The sequence below is a fragment of the Gobio gobio genome (assembly GCF_949357685.1).
Source record: "Gobio gobio genome assembly, chromosome: 10".
Taxonomy (NCBI): domain Eukaryota; kingdom Metazoa; phylum Chordata; class Actinopteri; order Cypriniformes; family Gobionidae; genus Gobio; species Gobio gobio.
Window position 1 is genome coordinate 57,903,970 of NC_137116.1, and position 19,586 is coordinate 57,923,555.

The window sequence follows — 19,586 nt, forward strand, 5'->3', positions numbered from 1 at the left end:
TCAGCCAGAATGCAGTAAAAAAAAAAAAAAACAGCAAGGAAGAGGTTACATTATAAAACATCAAGAGTTCAAAACAGACACACACACTCAGACACACACACACACACACACACTCAGACACACACACACACACAAACCAAAATATTACACGCGCACAAATTAACTGGTGTGGCTGTATCAATATGGTCAAACTGAGCCAAAAGACTCAAATAGGAGGTTAAAATCTGATCTATTATGCTGTGATAAAACATATCTGTTCATTTTTGTTATATTTTTATTGAATTTTGATGTTATATGTCCAAATGTTCTCCTCTCTGCTCAGGTTTGAATGCAGTAAAATTAATGCAAAAACTGACACATCAAATCACCATAAAAACTAATCTAAACCTTGACAAAATGTTGTCTTTGAGAATGTCTAAGTATAAATCCAAACCCACAGCTTAATAAAAATAAGTATTTATGTCTAAAAACACTAGAGAATTTATACGCCATTTTATATAGAGTTATATAGAAATCTAGTGGTCACAACATGACATTACAACAGTTTTTATTTTCTTACTCCCACCAGATGGCACTCATCTACCTTGCAAAAATTGGATTTTGAATGCCTCCTCTCTATTTTAACCGCCAAAAACGTAATTTTCCGTTATTTGTGAAAAAACGCTTCCCAAACACAGAATTTTCCGGGTTTTCACTGTTAGATGCTAGGGGGCGCTATTACACATCTTCTGAATGAGTATCTCCTGATCAAAACACAGACGAGGAAGACGCAAAAACAAGTGATCGTATGTAAGCAGATGCACATGTAAAATAGCGTGATCATCAACATTAAACATCATATAAATCAAAACTGTCCTGAATGAGATGTGGACCCAGGACGAGCTCTAGGACTGTGAAGCATTGTGGGTGTTGATGGACTCGGTCGACTCCATCTGTGTTTGATCATCGCTCTGAATCTGATCTGGATGGAGTCTTTGACAAAAACTTGATTTTCTCAGATTTTACTCAAAATGTTGCTTTTTTTATGAAACGCCCATTTAAGGAATGCATGAAGCTAGAATAAAACGTTTTTGTTTGTTCCTTTAAACGCAGAGGGTCTGCTCTTTCTTCTGATATATTGCATGCTCATATATTCAAACAATCAAATATTCTATGGGCCATTACATTTATGTGAAAATAATCAAAAACCCTGGCGGTGGCTGGCAACTTTTCCAAGAAAATGCTGGCGGGGAAAGAGTTAACATGGAAAACTGCTTTAATTGAAAAATATATTAGAAATGGTTTTTTTTGTTTTAGTTTTTTAATGGGGAAAAATAGCTAATATAAATATTGCATGGTATCATAAAATACCCTCAAAATTCTAATTTTTGGGAGGGGAAGTTACGTTTTAAGGCTTCGGTCACTTTTGACCGTGAAGAAGACAAGTGTGAGCCCTAAATGAAGAGGACCTGAGGGTAAACCGTTGTGCTCGTGTCTTTTGCAGTGTAGTTAAAAGTTAAAAGTTTTTTTGCCATCTACTATTTATTTTTATAAAGGGGGCAGATAAATATAAGAATATTATTCTTCCATCTGCTCCTTTCTGATCATGGAAATGTAAAGGAAAACTTCAAATGAATTTTATGTGCCTTGTACAAATAATCCATTTTCATGAAAGGAATAAAAGAGAAATGAATGAATGAATGAATGAAAAGTGGTTCAACACATGTCTAGACCTTTTTCCTTCCACTGACCTGCGTCAGTGAAAAACGTGTTCTGTGTAAACCAGCCCTAATACAGCAAAATTCATCAATGATGAAGCAGGTTTATTTCAGCTAAGCAGCTCTACAGAAGACAATAGTGTCACTACACAGATGATTCAGTTCTCATCTGAAAGTGCCAGTGCAGCTAAATCAATCATTTTACTATGAATTAAAGTGCAAGAGGTCTCTGTGCTTCAGACGTCTTAATTTCTGAAACTGACTCCTGTTGCACGTTCATAATTCAACATGCATGTCTATTAATCATTTCTTGTTAGCAACAACATTCCGTCCATCTCAGAGGAGAGAGCACATGCAGCTTTTGAAGAGTACGTCTCCAGCAAGTGCTGCTATAGTTCTGCCCCGTCAGAGATGGACTTATAACCAACATGCAGTCCTTCAACACCTACAGGGTGAGATCCTTAGTGATGACAATCATTCTGTGTATTATAGACCTGCATGAATCTGATGTTGTTCTGGCTTCATAGAGCTGAACGTGGTTCGCAATGTCCATCTGAGGCTTTTTGTTCTCAGTATCGTTTGGAGACGTTCACAGAGTCCAGATCTACTAAGTGGAGTCAGGAGCCTTACAAAGGTACCAAAAGTCAATCGAGTCTATCAATAGTTGTGTTTGATTAGGCAAACCACCATCACTATTGATAATACTTGTGATTAGAGATTTAAACAGACCTCTGTGTATTAAACTATCCGGTGCTTTTGTGATGTACAGATGTGAATGATATCTCAAAATGTGCAGCTTATTGAGGAGATCTGTGATATTAGAAAATAAATGATCCCCTGGATTTACATAGGAGGGAGTGTACAGGGACAGAATATCATAAGCTGTTTTAATCAACCTATTTTTATGCAAAATTTGGGTTATCACATTAATCCTCCCTCGCATCCTGTGACAAATCCTTCCCTGAAATTATAGCTTATATCATTTCATTTTTATAATATTTGTTCTATTTTTTATGCAATTTTTGGGGGACGATTTTTAGAAAATTATTTTTCTTTTTTATTTACTTTTAAATGACTAGATTTGATCAATAAATAATTTAATAAATAATAATTTAAGCACATTTTCACATTGTTTCAATGTAAATTCAAAATAACTCTCCAATACATGCAATAACCAGCTGAAATCAGCTCAAGATATCTCACATTGGGTCATTTTGGGTGTCTCTGCCGACCTCTTGTGAAAAAATAATAATATAAGATGATATTTCATGACTCTTGCAACTAGCCTTATAGCTCTATATCAGGGGTGTCCAAACTATTTTAAAAGGGGGCCAGAATCAATGTTGTGGACAGACCTGGGGGCCTACAATATATATATATATATATATATGTATATATTCATGTTTTGTTTCTTGGTCACATAACAGATTTGACAAAAGCTTGAGCTGACAGTAGAAGTAACTTGAGATTGGACACAGATGTAAATTTAACACAACAATATCTGTAAAACTTTCAACAACCTCGGTTTTAAAGGGTTACAGTTTAGACTATATTCTTATTTAAATTAACGAGTACTCTACTTAGATCACCACAGGTAAAACCAAAACCAGAAAATGCTTTTCTTCAAATATCTAAAATTCTACTAGATAAGTAAAATGACATAATGGGGGATCAAAATGAAGTGAGTTTTTGCTTAAAACAAGCTAAATTATCTGCCAATGGGGTAAGAAAAATAATATTGTTTCTGTTTGGGACGGAAATAAGGAACAAGATTGCAAAAAGAGTTGGCATCTCACCCCATTGGCAGATCATTTTGCTTGTTCTAAGCAAAAACTCACTTCATTTTAATTTTATTTTCCAGAAAACAAGAAAAAAATGTCTTATGTCTTTTTACTTATCTACTAAATGCATCCTGATTTAAGAATTATTAGATATTTAGACTAGAAAAAAGACAAAAATACTAAATAAGAGCATATTTTCAGTGCACACATAAAAATATTATTTCTATATCTAGAATGGCTTTATGGTATTTAATCTATAAACACATTTAATATAAATACAATGACAAAAATAGTCTGTAATTTGGCGCGTGTAACTTTAATTTATTATTAATTTAATACATGTCTACATTAAAAATTAAATAAAAGATATTATTAACCTACATTTCTGACAACATACCATGGTTGCAGTTCGTGTTACCACAGTAAACCCATGATAAATGTTGGTGAATTGTTGGTTGAAACTGGATCGGCTCAATGTTTCTCCTGATTTGCACGTTAGTGTTGTTGATGGGCTGTGGCGGGCCACATTTAATATGTTTTAATAGACAAGCTGCGGGCCGTTTGAAATTCATCCCCGGGCCGGACTTTGGACACCCCTGCTCTATATGGAGCAAATGAGCTGTTCCGCTGGGTCCTAAAGTCAGTTCTTGAGTTTCTCTCTTCAGAATGCATTCAGATAGCATTATAAAATCACTTTTTGGTAAGGTTTTAGCATTTTTAGTTTCAATTTTGAGCAATTTTGGTTTGTCTATGTGTACTGAAGCATTCCTTTCATTCCATTCATTCCTAAGGAGGTCAAATTGACCCATGAGGGAAGAATTTGTGGTTACACTTTATTTTGATAGTCCACTTTAAACATTCTACTACCTATAAGTAACTTTGCAACTACATGTCAACTAACTGTCATTAGAGGATTAGTTGACTGTCAGTAGACTGGTAGGTTATGGTTAGGTGTTAGGGTTCGGGTTAGTAGAATAAGTTGAATTGTAGTTTCCAAGTTACTTATAGTCAGTAGAATGTCTGTTGGGGGACCAACAAAATAAAGTTTTAGTAAATATTAATCAGACAGTTTACAAATACTCTAATGACAGTTAGTTGACATGTAGTTGCAAAGTTACTTATAGTTAGTAGAATGTCTAAAGTGGACTATCAAAATAAAGTGTTACCTGTTTATTTCAACCACATAAACTCTTCAAATCCAATAAATTTTTTGTGTGTTCATGAGGTGTGACTAAAGTCATAAGGTCTTGGACCACTCCAATGAACTCAATTCTTTTAAACGAGTTTCAGGTCCCGAGAAATGGATGAAAAATGGATGGATGCAAACCCAAGATGAGCATAAATTCTAAAAATACAATACGACGATTGCATTCCCAAACATTAGGCATCCACCTTCGAATGCAAGACGTTTATTGCACTTCGTCTGTCAGTCCATTTATATTACTGACATTTTGCACCAATTTCCAAGGAGACTATAGAGACTCTGGGATGGACATTTTTGACTTGGCAACCATAACACCCTAGTAATGAGCTATAAACACGATAGCAACAGGTTTTGTGCGATTCAAATTGGTTGCAATTATTAGTTCCACAATCTAAACCTTGTTCCCTGGCTAAATCATTGCCTACACTCTTCCGCAGGGCAGCGTGTGGATGCTGGGATTCAGCGTGCTCCTGGACCGTGGGAGATTGCAGCTCAACCTCCGTCCTACTTTATTGAGCACAAGGAGACCATTAGAGTGCCCTACACTTCCTCAATCAAGGTTTGACCACTCAAGATCCACAAGAAGGGCCCAGACAAACAACAGTGTGCAGCAACTGTATCAGAAGCTTTCTATATTAAATCACCATCTATGGAGCTTGGTAGCACATTATGCTATTTTAAAGGTTCCTCATTTTGGTTTAGAGGTCTGCTACAACAGGTTAAAATGCATCCAATGTCAAAAAACACTTTAATTTTCTCATAATATACATTGCAGCACCACTCAATATCACTCTTTTCTTAGTGTCTGAAATGGTTAGATCAAAATCCTCCTTTCTGAGAGCTTCCTCTGCTCTGATTGGTCAGTTGCCTCAGTCTGTTGTTATTGGTCTATCACTTGCAGCACGTATCAGAAACAAAATGGCCAATGTCATATCAGATTTTCAGCTGCGGTAGCTTCCTCAGCACTTGGAAACAGTGATACAAACAGTAACGATAGTGTTGGTTTTACCAAACTGTTTTACTGTACCATCCTCAAGGCCTGTTCACACCGAGACGATTTTTGCATGTTTATTGCCGACGTCATAAGCTGCTGAAGTTACAGTAAAACATGACTTGGTGGCGCCCATATAGAGACCAAAACGGTCTTGCCGAGCAGACATTGATACGACGAAGAGGAAGTAAGTAGACACCAGACAAAGAAGATGCCTTTCGTAAGTTAGAAAAAAGTGCGTGAATGGTTTTGGCAAGCACGTAAATACCGTCTATCTTCTTCTTCTGCGTGACAAGCGAATGTCAGAAGCGTAAAGTGGCGCAGCACCAGCTTGTGTACCGGGAGCGCCATCTACTGAATTTGTACGTTCACTCGGAAAATCGCCAGTGAAAATTGCTTGAGTGTGAACACAAGTACACGCCGAAAAACGTTGTGAAAAACGCTGGCGATAAGCGCGTGCGAAAATCGTCCCGGTGTGCACAGGCCTTTATCCTTTAGAAGTGCATGCAAAGTCTTCTCGTGTCATGTCAACTACATTATCCACACTCCTCCAGGCATCAGCTACAACTACAGTTGATCACGGGTGGCCGATGAAGACCATATGGAGACAGAGCGACACGCATCATAATCTGAAGGCCACGCCCACCGGGGGGGGGAACAATCCAACGCTCTCTTTTGACTTTGTATTGCGTGAAGCGCCTCCTTTTCATTCCTGAGTTATAACAAAAAACTGAACAATGTCTAAAAGCTGATAAACGACAAAGTGTACAGCAAACAAGCTAAACAACACAGAACCAAAAACCCAGAAGTTTTTATAAGCTGTCGACCCCCAAAAAAACGAGCGTATAAGGACACAAAAGTGGATACAGGCAATTGAGACAGAGCGGACATGTTATATTAAACTACACACACTGGAGGGGAACGCAATCACAGACAGGAAATATAATATATAAAACTAACATTTGGATTTTTGATTTAACAGTGGCAACATGTTTACTGTATCCACTTTTGTCTCCTGAAACGTTCATTTTTTTGGGTCGACAGCTTATAAAAACATAAGCCGCGTTTCCACCGAAATTACCCGGAACTATTTGTACCAGGAACTTTTTTCCCAGGAACTTTTTCTCCCCCAGACCTGCTACAATCTGCGTTTCCACCGCGGTCTAAAGTACCGGGGAGATTAGGCAAATTAGTCCGGTGACGTGGGAATGCGCGCGACTGCTCCTCCCAGTCACCGACGGACAGTAATCACTTTTGCGCGATACTGTCTGCAACAATAACAAGTGTAGGTGATGCAAGCAGCGCTGCTTTTGCTGATTATATGTACACACATTACCAACACTGCTTATTTAAACGTGCACTTTCACCTGGTTTGACCATTTTAATGCAAAATGGGATGATGGGCAATCCAAAATCTGAATGTGTTGTAATAGCTCAATTCCAAAACAAAACATTTTCTATAAAAGGATAATGAGGTTTCAGTCAGTCATGACAGATGTGTGAAAAGTTAATTGAATGAAAACAATAGACTGAATTAAGCAGTTGAAAGATTAGGTACTAGACTGCAAGTATTTTATTTTTTATCACAATAACATCTCTTAACATTCACAAAAAAAAAAAAAAATCACATGACTAGTATTACAATATGCTTCATTAAATGCATAATATTAGAGACTTCTTCCTCAAATTTGAAATGAAGTAAGACCACACTTATGGCTTCACTTAAGTTGTGGTTATAAGTTATTATACTACATTCACATAGTTATACATTTAAAAATATAATATTTGGGTTTTCTAGATATGTTTATGTGCATATTCAGAAAGACTTGCGAGCAGCAGCCCTTTTATTTGCTTCCTACACTATATGAATACAATTAGAATGTGGTTATATAGTTAGAATGTGGAAATTAAAGACACAGTGACATTTTACACATTTTACTTTATTTTAGACAGATTAGTTCTTACAAAATTAAAATAAAAGTGTGCAAAGACAAATAAATTACTAGAACAATAAAATGAAAATATAAAATGTGAAAACAACAATATAAAAAAAGTGTATTTTTCAGTAACCTTTCCAAGAGCTGTGCCAACATGTACAATATATAAAGTACAAATGTGGTAGAGCAAATGCTTCATTCAAGCGGCTGGTCATTGTGGCTACTTCTTGAACAACTGGACAAACTGTCCAAGAACAGACAGAAACCCGGTCTGAAAGTCCCTCTGCTGCCGTCTGCTTTCTTCCGCTTCTGACTGGTGGAATGCCAGCTCTTGCCTCCTCATCTCTCCTCGGCCTGGCCATCCAGTAACAGCTGCATATATTGGTCAGTTCTTGTCCATGCTGCAGGACGGCCGGTTAGCATCATCCTCCATGTCCCTCAGTGCATCAAGAAAGTCACAGTCCCTTTTCCTTTTCTCTAAGTAGAAAAATTGCACAGGAACACATGGAAATTAATACACAAGGCAACCATGAAACAATAGAAACCATCAATTAATTATTTAAAGTGTTTTCACTACAAATAATGAACAATTGTTTGGCCAGCTTGAACAATGCCCAGTGTGCAATTTTTATCATGGGCAATTTAAGTTTACAATTAAAAACAACAAAACCATTAAGGATTACACATCAGTTTTTAAATATATACACATTTTTGTCAGCTTTATAACGTACTGGTGACCGCGGGGGAAAACACGCTGGTCTCCGTTGCCTGCGATTCATCAGGGCCACTCGTTACGTCTGGAAAAGCACGTTGAAAAAAGTTACTGCAACGTGTTTAAACACTGCAACGAGTTTAATAGATGATACCAAGATGATATATTTACCTTCAACCCACTCGGATTCCTGGATGGTTTCCAACAACGCACTAGCCGAGTCTTTCGTTACCGCTGCGCCAGAAAAGGACGGTCTGTGTCCCAGCAACGCGTCCAGGCGGTCGGAACCGCTCCGGTTGTTATGATCCTTTAATTTCTTGTAATCTTGTCTAATTTCTTCAACTTCTCTCTGCGCTGTTTTCCAGTGTGACTGGAACCGAGTCGATATCTTCAGTTATACCTTTTCATTGCGGGTCGCCGTTTCCAGTTCCCGCTGGATGTCCTCCTCCGCATATATGCTCAATAAAGCCTGAACCTCGTCGTCGGTCCATCGGTCGAATTTTTTGTTGAACTCCATTGTTGCAAAAAAAAATATTTACTGAACGCAAAACCCACGGAACTCACCTCGCAAAAGACTTGTAAATATGGCGGTGGAAAAAAAAATAGCTGCGAGAGCTCAACCAATCAGCATGTTCAGCGCCCAAGTCCCACCCCCGAAAGTTCGGGAACTTTTGAAAAGTCCCACCTCGCAAGCAGGGCCGTTTGGAGGGGGAAATATTTACCCGGAACTTCATTTAGACCCTGGTTCCTGCGGTCGAAACACACCGAGTTCCCCCCCAAAGTTCCTGGTTCCGGGGTAAAGTTCCTGCGGTGGAAACGCGGCTATAGTTTTGTGGTTTTTAGCTTGTTTTCTGTACACCTTGTCACATAGCAGCTTTAGACATTACATAGACATTGTTCTGTTTTTTGTGTGACAAGGAGGCGCTTCACGCAATACAAAGTCAATGGAGAACTTTGGATTCTGGTTCTCTGGTCTCGAACAAAATTGCTGGTTCGGAGCCAGAGCAAATCAGTTCTTTGTCTTTCGACACCCAAAGCACCAGCTCTGAACAAAGAAAAGTGGTACTGAGGCCCTGTCCCAAATGGCACCCTTAAACCCTTGCGGTCTTCCTCTGAGTCCGCACTTTCACAATGTAATGCCGGTTTGACTGCCTGGGAAGAAGTCCGCTGTGTAACCAGTGCGAGCTCGGCAATAGTGCGCATCGAGGGCGCATATCGACCTCAAAGGGGGCGTTCGCGAGCACCCTTCTGAGATCTAAATTGACAAATGGGACACCCTGCGGTCTCGTGGACTTAATGGACACACGCACACAGCAGCCATTGTAAGTCCACTAGACCGAAAGTGCACACGAAGTGTACCATTTGGGACAGGGCCTTAAGTAGCACCAAAACATTGCTGGTCTAGAAGTAAGAACTGCTTGCGTCAGGGGCTGGAGTTACCGTGACCAACAAGACCAACACAAACTTGTGACCGACCTTTTTGAAATAGCAGCTAATGGAGCTAAAAGCTGCTCATTTGTAATCTCCGTCTATGCAAATTACGGCGAGCTGCACGACTGCGTGGGATTCGCTGTGTTTTGATGCCGATGTAGGATCGTAAAGCCATGAGCATCAGTAGTAACACAACATTCGCCAGTGTTGATGGAAGGCTTGTTCGAGATGCATTGGCGCTGTGCAGACCGATCGGCGTATGACATCGAAGTACGGCGAGATCACGCGACTCCTTATGCTTTTGATTCACTCTTGCGGTACTTTGATATCATACGCTGATCGGTCTGCACAGCGCCGATGTATCTTGCTAGCGTTGCTGAGAAAGATGAGACGTATACAGTGACGTAAGACTGGCTCTGTGACGGCTCTCTAGCCTGTGGAAAGGCAAATCGGTTCTTAGAAGGCTCGTCAGTCGAACCAACTCCGAACCTGCACTAGCACTGGCTCTGAACTAGCACCCGGTTCATGCTGGTGGAAAAGGGATAAAGGCTGGCATTATGTAAATGTGTTACAAACTTGTGCAGGAAGTAAGACTGGAATTACTGACGACTGGTTTCAGGCAGTTCAGAAACAGTTCTTTTATTTGAGAGACAATATATTCACAAACAGCTCTATAACACATGGAAGGTAATACCCCCCCACCCCCACCCCCACCCCCACCCCCACTTAAGCATAATTGGGGAACATTAAGAGTACATAATCACATTACTGGAAAGCAAAAAATTGTTTCTTGTTGTGTCCTAGAAATGTGACCCGTGCAGTGGAATGGGAAGAAACGCCTGTTCTTCATGCACTGGAACTGGAAGTGTAAGTAAACATCAGGCCAGTTTTATTATTCACTGAGTAGTTTTTGGAGAATGTGGTGGTTAAAAGACGTCATACTATTGGCATGTAAAACTAGAGACTCTTTTATTTGTGTCTTTGTGCAGAAAGTGTGCTCTGGGTGTAACGGTTCTGGTCAAAGTCCTGATAACGAGTCCTGCAGTAGATGTCACTGTAGTGGATGTGAGAAGTAAGTCTGGCATTCTGTATGTACTGTAGGAACAGAAGATTGAGGATCCAAATGCAATTTTATTTGTAAGGGGTAATCCAAACTCGTAGTCATCAAACAGGCAAGAGGTCATAACATGTAATCAGTCCAATCAGGCAAACAAGGCAGGAGAGACAGGCAAATGGGTAATCCACGGAACAGGCAAATAATCCAAAAAACCGACAGACAAGAAACCAGGGAAACGCTCAGAAATGCAGTGATAACAAACAAGACTTCGCAGTGAATGATAGAGTGAACATGGTTTATATAGGCTGGGGTAATGAGGTGATGAGACACAGGTGCAAACAATGAGCGATGATGAGTCCGGGCAAAGGATTATGGGTAATGTAGTCTTTGATGGAATGACAGTACGGGTTGGAGTGCCCTCTGGTGGTGATCACGGGCACTCACACTGGTGAATTGTGGCAATATGTACGATTTTTAGATTAAAATATCCAAAAACCACTAGAACAATGTCATATATTTTGTTGACTTGTGTACTTACATTATCTCAAATGTTTCCAAGAATGTATAAATCCAGAGAAATCAGCAATTTTAACCAGGACACAGACTATCAATGACATCATACCCGCGTTACCCTCGATTTCGGTTTTATTTTGTAGAAACCATGGAAACACCAAAAACACTTTAATATATTGTGTTTTATTAGACAGCAGAGCAACAGTTTGGATCATTCATCAACAGAAACTGATCATTGTTCTCCAGCTCAACACAGTTAGCCTTATTGTTTAAATCTGGTGTTGTTGATTTACCGCACAGAATGCCATGTTTTACCGCCTAATATTGATCTCGCTCACTGCAGTGTGAACAAGTGTCTCAATAGCGCCAAGCCAACGTACAGAGTGGCATTATAACATATCTTTCAACACACTCAAATGTATCTAATATAATAAAACAGCTCTGCGTTACACCTAGGGTTGGGTACCGTTCACATTCGGTACCCAACGGTACCTTTTTTCAGTACTTTAGGGATACATTAATAACTGTAAGTCATTTATAGAAGTGATATTGACATTATGCCAGAGCTGCCTTGGTCTCTGTCTGCCATCATCTGTGATGTTTGATTACTTTAATATTTACCAGTAAATTGTAGGCTATAGTTACTTAATTAATTGAATTTATAAAAACAACCATATTATTTGTTTTTTCTTTTTAATTCAATTTCTATGAAAAGATTTCCCACAAATTCTGTGTTGTCTGTTTTCTGGTAATCAAATGAAGCCCTAAAACTTAATTAAACAAACTTTTTTGTCAAACAAAGTGCTGCACAACTGAGCTTTATACTGTTAAAATTAAAACATGGAAGAAAAAATGTGATTTATTACTTTTAATAAAATAATGTTTTGATAATTTATTATTATTATATTAGTATTATTATTACACTGAAACGTATCTAAATTCTACTGTACAACAGGAATATATTTGTCAAGTTAAACCAAACTTTTATTTTGACGGGTTGCCGTGAAGATCTTGAGTTTCTGTGTGTTTGTGACATGACGGTCGTTTTTCGGTAAAATGTGACTCTCTCAGAGCGGCTCTGGAGATCTATAGTCTATATCACCAGATGTGTTCTCAGGTACCGAAATTTGGTACCGATTGATTTAATGTGAATCGGTACTCGGTAGTACCGACGTACTTTGGTTGGTGCCCTTAAAAGTACAGAGTTCGGTACCCAACCCTAGTTTCACCACATATACATGAGCGGAAGAGGCGACTTTGGGAGAAACCGAGGGGAACACAGAGATCGACAGGCCACGCCCTCACACGTCCCGGTTCCTCTGGGAAGATTTACTCACCATTTACAAATAGTTGGAAACATTTAGGATATTGTAAGTACTCAACTGAACAAAATATATTACACTGGCCTAGTGGTTACATAGTGCAGCTTTAAATCATTAACTACTAAATACTTTTAATGTTAGGGTACACAGTTGAATTTTAATGTTAGGGTACACAGTTGAATTTTCTTAAAAAAAATTCTACAATATAAAATTACGTATGTGATGTCATGAGAGAATTAGAGTTTTGATAATGGAAACATTTTAATTTAAATACAACTTGTTCCACTCTTCAGCCAGTCTTTTGGGACAATTCATAAGAATCAATCAAAATAGAGAGAAAAAGTGTGGTCTATTATTTGGCACCAACCAACCAGTGTTTTACTCTCACCACGTTTGATTCAGACTGCCATAGAGTCCTTCATGTCCTGAACATGATGTTTTAAACAGTTCTAAGTGCATCTAGTAGGGGGGCAGCTGTGGTTTGGTGTCTTTTGAGTGTTTATCTGGCACTTTTCAGATGTGGTTCATGTAGCGGCAGTGGCTTCAACAAGTGTGACACCTGTGATGGAAATGGACAGCTACTGGTCTTCATCAATCTCAAAGTCAAATGGTATTATCATCATATATTCACTGATAATACCTGCACACCCTGTCAAAGTGATCTGTCTCATTCTGTAAGCTACTGTTTGGACCATTTCAGGAGCACCGAGAAGGATGATTTTGTAGAGAAGGATGATTTTGTAGCGCAAGATTCGAGCGGTCTGAGACAGGAAAAGCTGGGGAAGGTTTCAGGGAAGGAGCTCTTCAGAGACGCCCAGATTATGGTATACAGATGTGCAGACAGATAAAAGAAAGGATAAACGTGATGATAAACGTGGCTGTATGTTCACTCTAGGTGTATCCAGTGCTGGGTTTCCCTGATGTTTCTGTTGCACAAGCGTCTGAGCGGTTAATAAGACACCATCAGGGGAAATATACCAAGAACTCCCGCATATTACAGCAGGTACCCTCACTACAATACAATATTCACACTACAATATTTAGAGTTGTAAGATGTGCATATCAACACTATTCCATAATACGGATGAAACCTGAATCTGGTTTTGTAATTTAATATTTCCTTGTTCCAGAGACAGACAGTCGAGCTCATTACCATAACAAGGGTGAAGTACACTTGGAAAGAGAAGCCCTATGTTTACTATGTGTATGGAAATGAGTTGAAAGTGAACGTTCTCGACTACCCTGCCACCTGCTGCTGCTGTTCTGTGATGTGATGGCTTTCCTGTAGCTCAGACAGTAGAGCATGGCGCTAGCAACGCCAAGGTCATGGGTTCGATTCCCAGGGAAAGCAAGAACTGACAAAATGTAAAATGTGTACCTTGAATGCAATGTAAGTCGCTTTGGATAAAAGCATCTGTCAAATGCAGGAATGCAATGTCATTTCAGCGCTGTACATCCGCTACATCAAACCTGACAAAAATAAAACCTGTACAAAATTGCTATTGGTTTATTGGTTGATGGTATAGGGCCTGGTTTCACAGACAGATCTTAGATTAGACCAGGATTAGGCCTTAATTAGGACATTGAGTATCTTATTATAAACGTGCATTAGATTAAAAAACAACAACATTACTAGTGTGCATCTCGAGACAAAACAATGGCACTGACATGTTTTAAGATGTCAGTGCAAGTTGCTTTAAGTTTCAACAGCTCAAATATGCATTTTAGTCACTGATAATAAGGAATCATTAAGACTGTAATAGACAAATTTTTTTTTACAAATTAATCTTTGTTGGTTACTTTACTTGGATAATTTGAGTAGCTCACTAAATTTGTATTTGTAGCTAAAACATTTTTTTATAATTATATATCTGAGTAATCTAGACAAGGCTTTGTAGACATGTGCTTTTACAACATACAATTCAAGTTACATTTACCTAAAATATTTACTGCTGGGTTTGGCTGATGCAATGAACCCTTTTCACATGGTGATGACATATTTTTCCATATCGCAAATTTTGTCCTCATATTTCATATTTTATGGTAATTTTATAACAGCGTTGTCTACATCAGGTGTGACCGTTGTTGTTTCGAGGATGTTTGCAAATAGTTGCCTCAATTTTTTGGAGTAAAACCAAGGCAATGTTTTTTACAGATTCAGATTCAGATTCAGATTGAGTTTATTAGAGGATAACCCCTTGAGATGGAACATCTCGTTTTCGAGGGGGTCCTCAAAATAACATCAAACAACCACACACTCAGACATACTAAAGCTCTTCGACACAATCAACCACCCCAACCAGTCCCCCCTCTGTCCACAGCATATTCATATAAACAGTAAAGAATATCAAAATATTAAAGTATTACAAGAGATAACCATATTTGAGAAAACCGTATTTGATGAAGCCACCGAAACAGATATTATATACATATACATACATATACACATACATACACATATACATGTGTATATATATATATATATATATATATATATACATATACATATATACATACACATATACATACACATACATACATATACATACATATACACATACATACACACATACATATACATACATACACATATACACAACCTAAATATACATACCAATACAAGAAAAAAAATAAATACAATTAAATTAAATTAAAAAAAATATATATAAATCAAAAATAAATAAATAAATAAATCAAAAAATTAAAAAAATAAATAAATAAATAAAAAAATCATAATAATAATACAGGTCATATACTAGGGAAACATTTACATTGATCACAGGATTGTAAATAAGTTAACAGAGTGGAAAGGAAGAAATGGACCTTAGGGAACAAGGTAAGCTGTTCCAATCAAAGGGGGCTTTAAATTTGAAAGCATGTCTTCCAATTTCTTTAGATATATTTGGAACAGAAAAAAAGAGATGATCAAGGTGTCTCAGGCCATAAGTTGACCTATATGGGACTAAATATTGCTTCAAGTAAAGAGGATAATTAAAAAAGATACATTTATAAACAAACTGAAACCAGTGTAGCTGTCGTCTGGCCTTAGGTGATAAAAGATTTAATTGTTGATACATATAACAATGATGGGTTAAGAACGGGCATCTCAACACAAATCGACAGAGACTGTTGTAGACAACATTTAAGGGTTTCAGGCATTATTCTGTTGTACTCATATAAACAAAGTCAGCGTAATCAATAATAGGAAATAATAGCTGAGTTACAAGTCTTAATCTAATCAGTGGTGGGAAACAATTAATTGAACGATATAATAATCTTAAATTATAGTTTACTTTTCTCACTATAGAGTCAATATGAGGCCTAAAGGAGAGGTTGGAATCGAGCCAAAGGCCCAAATATTTGAATTTCTCAACATTCTCCATAAGTATACTATCTGAGAATTTAATTGATAGACTATTACCTTGGTTACGTCGGGCAGACCAAGTGGAAAATAACATACTGTATGATTTACTTTTATTCAGTATAAGTCCGTTATCCGAAAACCACCTTTGAATAATATTAAAATCGAATTGCAGTGAGGATTGAATCAAATTAATATCACGTTTTGAAGAGTAAATAACTGTATCATCAGCATACAAGAGAATTTGACTATCAAAGCACATTTGAGAAAAGTCATTAATAAAAATTGAAAATAAAAGAGGGCCTAAACAAGAACCTTGAGGAACACCCTTTTCCATTATCATGAACTGAGAGAGAGAATCATTGACAATTACACACTGACGTCTGAAATGAAGATATGAATTAAACCACAAAATGGACTTTTCGGAGAGACCAATGTTATATAATTTATCTAGGAGAATATAATGATCAACCAGATCAAACGCTTTGGTTAGATCTATAAATATTGCAAATAGACAGTAGACAGTAGACAAATTATTGTCCAAAGATGATGTAACATCATTAACAAATTTTGTAAGAGCAGTAGTGGTTGAAAAATTGGGCCTAAAACCTGATTGATTTGGAGAAAAAATAGAGAACTCATTTATGTATTTAAACAATCTCTTGGATATAATTTTTTCAAATGCTTTAGCTACATTACTAATAATTGAGATTGGTCTGTAATTGTTAGGATCAAGAGGATCACCACTTTTATATAAATGTATTACTCTGGCACACTTCCACATGACTGGGACTTTACAAGTAGATATAGATAAATTAAATAAATCACATAATGGATATGCTAGAACATGAGAGGCAATCTTAATAAACTTTATCTCTAGATCATCTATACCAACTCCACTTCCAGATTTAATTTCAGAAATTGCCCGCTGTACCTCAGTAGGAAGAATTGTGGTTAATGAGAAAGAACTGTTTGCAACATTACTATTTACAAAGTTGGAGTAACAGAAGTCAGGTGGACGTAGATTACAAACAGAAGAAAAATGTTGATTAAAAGCGTCAGCTACAGAAGTTGGATCACTAATAATATTATTATTTATTCTAATTTTTGCAAGGGAGCTCTTATTAGATTTGTTCAATAAGCAATTAAGTTTTTTCCAAAAATGTTTCGGATTTGAAAAATCATTTAATAATGAATTTTTATGATAGTCAGATGTAGCATTTCTTGTTTTAACAGTACAAACATTTCTTAATCGCTTATATTCAATCCAATCTGCCAGATCTTTTGTTAAATGGTATTTTTCCCAAGCCTTGTCCCTTTGCTTGAAGAGATATATTAAATCACCGGTAATCCATGGTAGATTTCTACCCTTCACTTTGACTGATTCCCATGGAGCATGTTTATCTATAACTTTTAATACCTCAGTATAAAAGAAATTCCAGGCATCATCAACATAAGGAATTAAGCCCATCCTGTTCCAATTAATACATAACAAATCTTGAATGAATGCATCATTATTCATATTTTTTAATTGTCTTACCTTGATTATTTTTGGTGGTAAACGAGGTAACCTTATTTTCCAGGTACAAAAGATAACTGAATGGTCACTAAAACAGTCAGATAGAACACCCGAATCAACAATTCTATCGGGATGTGTGACCAAAATCCAGTCTAAGAGAGACCTGGAGTTCCCCTCGACTCTAGTGGGTTCCCGTATTAATTGAGTAAGATTTAGACTCTCAAACTGATTCCTCTCTTTCAACGAGGACCTATCAAGCCAATTTCGATTAAAATCTTCAAGTACTATAATTTCATCAGAACAATTTAAAGAATTTGATGAAAACATATTCTAACAAAAAGACATTCAAAGTCTACGGGGCTTACGCTTACAGTAATACGTTCAGAAGATAGGTTTGCGGAAACATAAGTAGCAACTCCTCCACCACGACTGCCTCTATCTGCTCTATATACATTATAGCCATCAAGACTTATTTCATCATCACGTACATTACTATTTAACCAAGTTTCAGAAAGAGTAATAACAGCGGGTTTATTATATGAGAGCCATGCTCTAAGAAGATCAATTTTATGAGGTAGACTCCTAATATTTAAGTGAATAACTAATAAACCTTTAACCATAGTCATTCAGAAGTAGATAAGAGAGAGGGACATATGAATGGATGGAAGAGCAACACACACACACACACACACACGCACAAACAAGCACAAACTGCCTGGTCCAGAACATTTGAAATTAAAAAATAAAAGGAGGAAAGAAAAACAGACTATCTGCTAATATACTGAATATTGTAATTACATAATTTACTTACTCAGCTCCCAATATAATCAAAAACAAAGGAAAGCCCCTTCTAGTAGCATTATAAAATTAAGTCACACCATACAACTAAGGAGCATGCTTCAACTTTTTATCAACAAGGGCTTAGAACACAAATTAGAGCACAAGTTACTTAAAACAAAAGAAAAAAATAAAGTGATGTTGTTTCACATATAATCAATTCAAACAATTCAATTCAAAACAAATCAAAGCCATCAAAGAAAGTCTGCAGCATTTTGCAGCAAGTTCCAGGACAATAAATCAATAAGAAAAGACAGTTAGCGTTTTACAGCGCTCTGTAAAAAACAGTTAGCTTCTGCTGGAGTTTTGAACAGAAGAGGTTTCCCATTAAAGATAATCCTAAGGGTAGCCGGGTAAATCAGTGTGCATTCCAGTTTACGTTGTTGGAGTTGTTTCTTTATGTCATCGAATTGACGTCGCTTGCTAAGTAAAGCAGCACTAAAGTCAGGAAATATATGGATACGATCACCGTTGTACTCTAGTTGTTTTTTCTCCCGGGCAAGTCGGAGGATTTTGTGCCTATCAAGGAGACTAAGACTCTTCACCATAATCACCCTCGGCTTACCGCTGTCTTTGGTCCGATGCATTGGAGAACGGTGAGCCCTCTCAATGACTGGGGGAGTAGTAAAACTTTCTTTCCCGAAAAGCTGCTGAATCAGACTGGAAATAAATCCACACGTGTCCTTGCCCTCCGACAACTCGGGAACATGAACAAAGCGCAGGTTATAAATCCTATTACGGTTCTCGGCATCATCCACCTTGTCCCGCAGGTAAGCGTTTTCACTCTTAAGTGTTTTGATACGCTTTCCAAGATCGGATATATTATCCTCGTTGCCACTGACTCTTTGTTCCAGCTCCGATATATGTTCTCCCAGGTTTGATAAGGAAAGCTTTATTGTCTCTAAATTCATCTGTAGATTATCCATCTTTACATCAAAATGGGAAACCATTTCGGATTTTAATTGTTGTAGTTCGTCCAAAAGGAATTTGTTTGACGCGGTCTGCTCCATTATGGCTCTAGTACAGATCAAAGCTGACTGCTCGGAAAGAGCTTTCTCAAATCAATAATCAGCGGAGACTTTTAATATAGGCTTTCAAATTCAAAATAGTACTCATCACAAAGTTAGTTGAAGGCAAATAATTCCATAATTAGCAGACAGTCTGCACCAGACACTCACGCCATCGCCATCTTGGATCTTGATCGAAGATCTGATTTTACAGTGT

The 19,586-nt window shown here is 37.5% G+C and overlaps 1 protein-coding gene across 1 annotated transcript; it reads left to right on the plus strand.

Annotated features, from left to right (window-relative positions):
• Positions 1–1,128: 1,128 nt before the first annotated feature.
• Positions 1,129–14,145, plus strand: LOC307133093 (protein SSUH2 homolog). The gene is made up of 9 exons (XM_079827882.1): positions 1,129–2,149; positions 2,271–2,331; positions 5,120–5,241; positions 10,558–10,620; positions 10,743–10,825; positions 13,163–13,255; positions 13,346–13,469; positions 13,541–13,648; positions 13,776–14,145. Exons 1-9 carry the CDS (start codon positions 2,126–2,128, stop codon positions 13,917–13,919), a joined length of 822 nt encoding a protein of 273 aa, XP_079684008.1. The 5' UTR covers positions 1,129–2,125; the 3' UTR covers positions 13,920–14,145.
• The last annotated feature ends 5,441 nt before the right edge of the window (positions 14,146–19,586 follow it).

Coding starts and splice junctions, on each gene's coding strand:
- LOC307133093 (XM_079827882.1), top strand. CDS start 2,126: ATGCAGTCCTTCAACACCTACAGG. Junction 10,621..10,742: donor CATGCACTGGAACTGGAAGT/GTAAGTAAACAT, acceptor GTCTTTGTGCAG/AAAGTGTGCTCTGGGTGTAA. Junction 13,256..13,345: donor ATCAATCTCAAAGTCAAATG/GTATTATCATCA, acceptor GGACCATTTCAG/GAGCACCGAGAAGGATGATT.